The sequence below is a fragment of the Vigna unguiculata genome, chromosome 5 (assembly GCF_037176805.1).
Source record: "Vigna unguiculata cultivar grain cowpea cultivar isolate G323 ecotype 2 chromosome 5, ASM3717680v1, whole genome shotgun sequence".
In the NCBI taxonomy this organism is placed as follows: Eukaryota; Viridiplantae; Streptophyta; class Magnoliopsida; order Fabales; family Fabaceae; genus Vigna; species Vigna unguiculata.
In genome coordinates, this window is record NC_140796.1 from 39,417,792 (window position 1) to 39,427,717 (window position 9,926).

At 33.3% G+C, this 9,926-nt stretch overlaps 1 protein-coding gene across 1 annotated transcript; it reads right to left on the bottom strand.

Moving 5' to 3' along the window:
• Positions 1-707: 707 nt before the first annotated feature.
• Positions 708-1,817, bottom strand: LOC146886423 (uncharacterized). The gene has a single exon (XM_085673439.1). It carries the CDS (start codon positions 1,815-1,817, stop codon positions 708-710), a length of 1,110 nt encoding a protein of 369 aa, XP_085529565.1.
• Positions 1,818-9,926: the final 8,109 nt, after the last annotated feature.

Sequence of the window (9,926 nt, forward strand, 5' to 3'; positions counted from 1 at the left end):
TTCTCTTTTGAAAATTGTCTCGATGGATTTAGGGATCATCCAACTAGTGCTAGCAAAGATAAACATTGGCAAATCTGCCCCAGTGTGAAAAATCATGTTTATTATACGAGTATAACCAAGGGTGTTTAGGGCAAACCCTTTTATTTTGGAAGGGTGAAGGATTGAAGCTTCCAAGCCATGCATGTACAAGTGTTTTCAAAAGAAAAGGTCAAGTTGTTATTCTTCATTAAGCATTTTGACCTCGAAAGATATGACAACCCTCATTTTTATTATTTATATTTCGCATTTTTTTTTATATTTGAAAAACTTGAATTCAATGATTTGCAAGAAAAACAAGTGACTCATAACATACTTCTTTTGCCTTTGTTTTTTTTTGTTTTTTGTTATTTATCATTATTTTTTTTGCGACAACCTATTAGGACTTGTTCTGGAGGAAATCCTTAATATCTCATATGCTTTGAAATTCATGAAGGATGACATGATGCAACTGATCAAAGTTGTCATAACAATATGAAAGATAATTCAACAATCTAACAACAAGAAAAGCATAAAATTTTCAATGTTTTACAAAGTCAAGGTGTTCTTCATGCACAGGTGTGTTCATGTCCTGGCAGAGGACTTTCTTCAACATTAAGTTATCTTTCTTCAAATGCCAACAATCCTAAATCAATCAAGGATTGTTCCTTGTGCTTCAAAGTCGTGCATGCTTATGTTGAATGACCCAATGCTTCTCCATGATAATCACATCTTGCATTTACATCATAATTCTTTGGGTACGGAGGTCGTACAGGCCTAGTGGGACAAGTATCTATGAGGTTGTTGCGGAGGAGATTTGGTAATAGCTCTATGTAGGTCGTAGGGATAGGAGTGAAATTGACAACTTTCTTGCCTCGATTGTAATTTTTTCGCCCAATCTCCTGATTGGATTTCTCTAACGGAGACATTTGAGGATAGACAATGGGGTGTAGATTAGCTCTTCGCTTTGTTCTTATCCCACACCTAGAACCACACTCATTCAAATTTGCTACAAAATTTGGGTCAAGTGCAATTTTTTCGTTCCTTATGCCAACCTCAATCCTCTCTCCCATTATAATCAAGTCTGCAAAGTTCAAGGAAACACTACTCATCATATGTTTATAAAAGGGTGACTGCAAAGCATTTATAAATATAGCCACCATCTCTTTGTCATGCAAAGGTGGCTCTACTTGAGCAGCAATCTCTCTCCATCTTAAAGCATACTCTTTGAATGTCTCTGACTCCGTTTTCTCCATGCTCTGTAGTTGAAATCTATCAGGCACATTATCATCGTTATATTCATATTGCTTCACGAATGTAGCCACCAAATTTTTGCAGGAACGAATTTGGGTTGGTTTCAAATGCATGTACCAATTAAGAGCCATGCCAGTTAAGCTTTCCTGAAAGAAGTGAATCAATAGTTTCTCATCATGAACGTAGGCAGTCATTTTTCTGCAGTACATGGTTATATGATTCTTTGGACAAGTGTTCCATTGATACTTTTCAAACTCTGGCAATTTGAAGTTTGGAGGTATCACCACATCTAGAACTAAGCACAGCTCTACAACATTGCCAAACTCAAACTTTTGTACACCCTCTATAGCTCTCAGCCTTTCCTCTAACATTTCCAATTTGTTTGTGGAATCTTCAAGATTCAGAGGTCTAGTGACATGGGGTGAAGGTTTTACCTTGGGTTGCTTTTCCATTGACACATGTACTATATTTGATTGAACAATTCCTTGGGTGCATGTGAAGGTGGATGTCCCAAGTTCATTCTCCTTCGTATCATGAGTTGCAACCATGTAGCAAGGGCAGAACTAGGTGATGACAAGGGGGAGCCACGACTCCCACATTTTTTTTTTGAATTTTTTTATATATATTAATATATTTTTAAAAATTATATTATATATTATTTATATTAAGTTTATATTATGGAAAATTATAATAAAAGATAAAATAAAATATTTTAATGGAGACATTAATTTATAAAAGAGATTAGGTTTTTTTTTTTACTATAAGATCTTTCCACCATGTAGATGATCATGAAAGTGTGTGAAAAGAGATAAATACAAAGAGATAGATTAGGAAATAGAGGTTGGAAACACATAGATTGAGATTGATGTATACATTCTTGTCTGATCTCTCACAAATCAAGGTTAGTATCTTCTTATGATTTATGTATGTTAGTTTATGATTCTTTTTAGGATGTTTCTTCCAAATTAAGTTTATCCCAAATTAATATAAACCCTAATTATGATTTTACGTATTCTTTTATGAAATTGGTATGAACTCTAATTATAATTTTTCCTTAATTATTATAACCCTTAATTATGAAATTTAGGGATTTTGTGTTTTTCGCTACCTATGGTATTTTTTTTAAGTTTTGAATTTATACAGTATTGCTTATTTAATTAAAGTAGTATGAATTTTGTTATATTTTGCATTGTGATAATTGTGATTTGTGAATATAAATTTTATTTTTTCTAAATAGGCGAGAGGTGATAAATTTATATTAGAAAGATTATGATAAAAAGTAAAAAAATTGATTCCTTTTTTTCAAAGAGGAAGGTTTGTGATTAAGATGAAAAAAATGCATTTACGTTAACTAAACTTGAGAAATTTAATAAGAACCAAGAATTTAAGACAATAAAAAACAAATCTCTAACGTTCTTAGAATTACATATAATGAATTTAAAAATTCATTAGAATGTGATTTGGGAAAAACGACATCAAATTTGACAATACCACCAAATCAAATTGATGAGATACGAGTGACTTATCTAAAATGGTATTCATGGTTTGGTATCATGATATAATAGCGAATGATAGTAATATTTTTTTGAATTCTACTATTATGTGTGTTTGTTTTAAGGAGAGGAAATGAAGAGAAAAAATGAAGAGTTTTTCTTCTAAAAAAAATTATATATAACAAATCTAATTTGGCCCCCCTACATTTTTTATCCAAGTTCCGCTAGTGCCATGTAGCTTGCAGCTTTTTTCTCTGAGTCAAATCCAATAGGTGGAGTGTAATTCGAAGGAAGACCATATGGAGGAAAAACTTGGGTTTCTTGAACCCTTTGTTGATGTTGTTGAGTGGAAGTCTCTTCAGAGTTTTCTAGTGCATCAATGGCTTCCAAAATCTCATGTATTTGCTCCTTCAATTGTTGAATATCTATCTTCGTTGCTTCATGAGTTTCTCCCAAATTCTCCATGATCTTTTATCAACAAATCCTTTAAGGTGTCACAATTTCTTTATTTTATTAGCATGAACTAATGAATGCAAAAACTAAATCCATGAGACCCATCTATAGCATGAACTAATATCAAAATATGAATGTATTATGCAAAATGACATGAGGATGCATGTTAAGTGTTTAAAAAACTATGTGCCCCAAGAGACATTTTATTTACTTTATATGTTTATGTGATTAAGGAACACCATGCACGATATGCGACTAACTGAAAACCTACATGAGATTTATTGGTGCCTCAGGAGGCATGTATTCATATGATATGAGTATGAAAATGTGATGCACTTATTTCAAAACTCCATGCATGATATGCAATCGAATGACACAATGAAATGCATGTTTACCTTATTCTCATGAGATGTGATGTATGATAAAAAAATGATATGCATGACACACCATTGAGATAATGAGATGCATGATTGTGCCTTGATGGGCCCTTTTTCACATGTAGAAAGATGTATAATATGTACAAAAGGAGGTGAAGGGTAAAGGACATAATTTTCTCCCTTTTAATTCTAAGCTGCACAGACCCGGGTATAGGGCCCCACTCATGTTATGTACAAAAATATAAAGTGAGTGTGTGAAGGGAGAAAAATGCACAACTAAACCCCCACCTTCAAAACAAACATAAAAGATCTAAGTAGATACAAAACATGTTCTCTACCCTATAGTTCAACATTCACATTAATTACGCCATACACAACTTAAAGATAAACAATAATATATACATACAAAAAGATAAAGTGGAAAACAAACATTTAAATTAAACAGATCACTTTCACATATTCAATTAAATAAGCCTGACTCTCTGTAGTCCCCAATGGAGTCGCCATCTGTCGCAACCTAAATCGCGACGAGACGGCGAACTAAAAAGAAATTGGTATGGATAAAAGAGATTAGAAGTCGCCATCGTAGTTTATTCTAGAAAAATATAAAAAATCATAAAATAATATAAAGTCTGCGAAAACCAAATTTAGGGTCTGGGAGTCGGTTACGCGTAGGGAAGGTATTAGCACCCTCCCAAAGGCGGTGTGTTTATTTTAAATTTGCAAAAGAGATGTGTTTATTTTAAATATTTATTTTTCCCAAAAATAAGAAAATGTTGAACAAAATATATTTTTGGAGTGTCAAGGATTAACCTTGGTCCTACGTATTCTCATTAAAAATGAGAAATCAGAGCTACGTAGTTCTTTATAAAACTTGATTAGAAATTTTAATTTTTAAAGTTGTCTTTTGAAATTTTTGAAAATAACTGTCATGTGACGGGTATGGCCTGGTTGACACAAAAAATATTTTTATAACTTTTATATTTTAAAAAGAAGTTTCGTGCAACGCGAGCGGTCGATTAGACAACAAAACAATTTTTATAACTTTTATATTTTAAAAAGAAGTGTCGTGCGACCCGAGCGATCGATTAGATACCAAAACAATTTTTATAACTTATATTTTAAAAAGAAGTGTCGTACAACGCGAGCGGTCGATCGGACTAAAAGATAAAATAAAAATGGTAAATTGGAAATAGAAAATAAGAGTGCATGGTAATGAGAAACACATGGTGCATAAAGTAAATGCGGGGTGCACAAAGTATACGTGGGGTGCATAAAGTAAATGTGGGGAGTGTGCTTAGTGAAAACTCTAGTACATAAGTAAAATAAAACTTAATGTAAGGGATGTGGGGTTATTACATTGGGGAGTGTATGAAGTAAAAAAATAAACAGAATCCAAATTAAAAGTAGGGGTGCACAAATTAAATTATGGAGGTGCGTGAAGAAACAAGAATCTGTTAACCCTAATTAAAAACAGGGTGGTGCGCAAATGAATTGTGGTTGTGCATGAAGCAAAATTCAATCTTGTTAATCCTAATAAAAATAAGGGTGGTGAGCGAATGAATTATGGTGGTGCGTGAAGCAAAATTTAAATTTGCGAATCCTAATAAAAACAGGGGGTGGTGCGCGAATGAATTGTGGTGGTGCATGAAGCAAAATTTAAATCTGCTCTAATCCTAATAAAAACAGGGGTGGTGTGTGAATGAATTGTGGTGGTGCGTGAAGCAAAATTTAAATCTGCTCTAATCCTAATAAAAACAAGGGTGGTGCATTGTGGTGGTGCATGAAGCATAAAATTAAATATGCTCTAATCCTAATAAAAACAGGGGTGGTGTGTGAATGAATTGTGGTGGTGCATGAAGCAAAAAATTAAATCTGCTCTAAAAACGCATAACACAAGTTAAACATGAGACCTAACCTTTACTTCATCTTTTTCCTTTCCGCAAAACACCATTGCCGCAACATTCACCCTAAATTTTCTTGAATTCCTAAACCCCAACTCTAATTTACTTGAATTCCTAAACCCCAACTCTTATTTACCGCCAATTTTTTAGTTTTACATGGTGGGTTAATTAATCATCTTACAGAATGAGATTAAGAAAATTGATTTTGCCTCCACAATCTTCATACAATTAATACATCCCTAACACAAGGAACAGGGGCATAGTAGCAAAGTTAAAAAACCACATGTACCTTAATTACTCTTGATTCTGAATGAAAGTTGAATATCTCCTATATGCCCTTTTGGTGTCAGCACTTCATTTATGACAAAACATGTGTCATTTTTATTGTTGCTATTGACATAGTGAAGAGAATTCCCCAAAATTTTGTTTTTGCTAGTAGAGATGTATAACCCAAAAAGAAGGAAGAAAACTGTTTTTTGCGATGATGAGCGATCCCCCCTTTTTCTTTACCACGATCCAATATATGTCCCTCAAAAAAATGAAGTCACTGGTAGGAATTTAAAGTAGAAGTTGAAATAGGAATAAGATCAATCGTTCCCTCCCTGCAAACCGTTTTTATTTTCAAATTTTAATTTTTGAATTCTGAATTTTATTAATTAATTAAAAACAAAATTATCTTTTTTTTATTATATTAAAAACAAAAATTATTTTACTGAACGCTTTTAAAAACATAAATTAAAAACTTTTATTAATTAATTTTTATTATTATTTTTCAACAATTTTTTTATCCTTTTTTTTATTTAACCATTCTTTTTGAATATATATATATATATATATATATATATATATTTAAAAAACAATGTTATTCGTCCGGACGAAATTGGGTGTTGACAACTAACAACAAGTATCAACCTATTCAAGTTACAACGAGTTTAACCTCTACAAGTATCACAAGTCACTCCTCTCTAGTATGAGTTTATACTCTTTAGGAACACGAGTACAAACCTCTCCAATTTATAATGAAGACTCACAATTACAATCAAATGATAATCTCTCACACATGAGAGTCACAATAAAGCTCACAGAGTTCATTACACACAGTGGGAGATTTATAATGGTTTGGCTTAACCCAATATCACTCTCTAACAAGATAGATATGACAATGTATAATCTCACATAGTATTGTCTCTTTTAAGTGTTATGATACAAAATTCCAACAAGTAACTTGTGTTAAGAACAAAAACACAACAATTTTTTCAAATCAAATAACTTGGTATCTTTATATCAAAGTATATAATAATGAATAACATATTTATTAAAAAAAATAAGTCCCTATCTTTTGAAATTTAAAACCTTTGTTTAGATTTATTATTTTAATTGAATATATTGACAATACAAAATCTTTTATATTATTATTCAATGTATATTTTTGTTAGATTTTATATTAATTAATTTTAAATATTGCACTTATTATAACTTTTAATCGATCATCAACTTTTGAACACTACAAGAATTTCTTTAATTATTGATGGAATATTACCAACAACTGAAATATGTTGGTAAACTCAAATTTACCGAATTTTTTGTTTATGCATTTCGTGTTTTAATTAACAGATTCTTTTGTCAGTACAAAATCTTTTTGTCAACTCAGTTGAAAAGATCCATCAATAATTTATATATACTATTACTGAAAGATATTTTTGTCGGTAACTTATCACAATTACCGACGGCAAAAGCCATCGACAATGTTTGTTGGTAAATTACAATTATTATTACTGTTGGTACCTTATCATCAAAATTTTTGACAATTTCCTTCTATCAGTAAATCTGTCGACAATTGTGGTGAAAAATTTCTTACCTAACATTATGGAGTTTATTGTATATTAAGAGGAGATGGGTCAAAAGAATAAGAGAAGAAGATAAGAAGAGGAGAAGAGGAGTAAGAGGAGAAGGAAGAAGAGAAGGAAGAGGAAGGGGAGAAAGAGGAAGAGGTGTAAGAGAAGGAGATGATGTAGCGTGGAAATGCTTGTGGCTCTATTGTGATGCAATAGTAGTTCTGTGGTGACGTAGAGGCTCACTTGTGACACGCATCAATGACATTGATGATCACTGGTAATGCATAGGTGGAGCATGCCCATGATGTTGGTTGTCAAAGTCTGAGAAGGAGATAGAGGAAGAAAGAAAGGAAAGAGGGAGACAAAGAGGATGGGGATGAGAAGGATGACCTGGAAGTGGCAATGGTGACAAAAAGGAGAAGGGGAGGAAGATGAAGAGATAAAGAAAAAAAGAAAAGGAAGAAAAGGAGGAAGAAGGAGACACAATCGCGTATTTTACCTATGGATGTTACCGATGGCAAGAATAGTCGGTAATTACTGATGGATACTTACGGACGGTAAATTATTGACAGATTTGTGATCGTCGGTAACCAACGACCATTTTACCAACAAAATTTTGTTTGTCAATACTCTATCGATAAACACAATTTACTGACAAATTTTTACTATTATCGAAAGACTGTGTTGATCAATATGATTTTCTTGTAATGGAAAAGAAAAAGTATTCTGATAATACAAAAAAATATGTTATTTTTCTCATATTCAAATAAAAAGTGAACATAAAACTCAAACACCTAATCAACAATCAATATATAGAATAAAAGCAAAAGGAATTTATTGCTAATCTAAGTCTCTACTTTTCACCCTCAACTTTGATATACCGTTATGTCTACCATATATTCGCTACCTATTTACTTCTCGTCTACTAATGTGCTCAGTGCGATATCCATGTCCATTTACATTTTGGTTGATGATTCCAAGTGGTTGGCCGGATTTGTTGTGATGTTTGTGACCCTTAATGTATGTGGGAAGTTCTCGACTTTCTTAGTTTCCTGAGTGCCTAGGTTTTAAGTTTATCCTGTCCATTTTTGCTATACCTCCATGTATTCAGCGTATCCTATTTGTGGAAGTTAAGTTGGCAGCTTGTTCGGCCGCTATAGTACACTAGCCCTAGCCTTTTGCGTGTACCTTTCGCTAAAGGCTATTTAAGCCTAACTTTTTCAAGCAACTTATTAATATTCTTAAAGAAAGAAAAATTCCCCTTTTCTTTGATTCATCCCCTTATGGTATGGTAGCCCCACAGCCTCAAGGAAAAGAAGTGACGAAGAGGTTGATATGAAAGGGTGGCAAAAGTGTAGGGGTCTTGTTTAGGAATCTGTAGAGTTTCCTCGTTAAGTGTGGCAGTTATGAAGTTTCGGCGTTTTGTAGAGCGTAATCATGACAGGTTTGGGTGCGAAATGTAAAAAGGTTCTACATTCTTTCCTATAAATAGAGGCTTTAGTCACTTGTAAAACTGCATTTATGTGAAAGGTAGTGTTTTTGTTTGCTATGAGAAGGTGTTTGAGTTCGAAGTGTTTTTAGTGCCGAAAATCACGTCTTCCATAAGGTATGTCTCATAGTAGTTATGGTAAGGGGTCCTCAAAGGGTTCGGGTAGTGAGGGTAGTCGTCACCTATCTGATTCATCTAGTGGTTCAATGTCTAGAGTAGAAGGGGTAATTATGGAGATGATCCCGAATGTTAGGGAAGATCCGACTGAAGAGTTGGTCGAATTTGACCTTCCATGAAAAGGTGATTATGATTGGGTGTCATTGGTGGTTACTAGAGAGTTTTCGTTACATAGTTCGTCTAGATTGTTGGATTCATGGCTTCAAAATGTGTGCATATTTGAGAGGACAACGTCTCTTGACATAGTGTCATCGAAAAGAGTAAGTGCCATAGAAAATGTATTTGACTGTCATGGTCAAAAGTAGTATGAGGATAGCTCCTTTTGTAAGTATATGTGTCATTTTGCACAATCCTATATTTAACTGTAATTTGATGACTTCATTATGGGTGTTCTTCGTTTGTTAAAAGTTGCGCAAACCCAATTATATCCTAATAGTTATCGATACTTGTAGATCTTCAGGGTTCTTTGTCGATCACTATACTTGCATCCATCTCCCCAATGTTCTTGGTATTTTTATGATACTTGTCCCAAAGATCCCATCACTTGGCTATCTTGAGTTAGTCGTCCTAGGATAAGAATTTTATATGCATACTCACAATCTTTTTAAACATGTTAAAGATGGCTTCTTCAGGTTCGTATGGTGAAACCGGTTGGTTGTGCATTTTTTTATGATGATAGGGGAAATACTAAGTTTCCTTTTTCCTGGACCGATAAACCCTAACGATATAAGGATATGCAGAAAGGTGAGTTATCAACAAAGGATAGATAGATCATTGGGATCCTTAAGAAATTTTCCCATAAGTTGCGTAGTAAAGGATTAGCTAGGGTTTATTTGTCCACCCATCCCACTATTTTGATGCAGATCACATGACTCAACAAGGTAAGAAGACTTTGAATATATTCAAAAGTTTGAGGAACGAGTTGGCGG

Excerpts from the sequence above, each read along its gene's own strand:
- LOC146886423 (XM_085673439.1), bottom strand. The coding sequence starts at position 1,817 with ATGGTTGCAACTCATGATACGAAGGAGAATGAACTTGGGACATCCACC.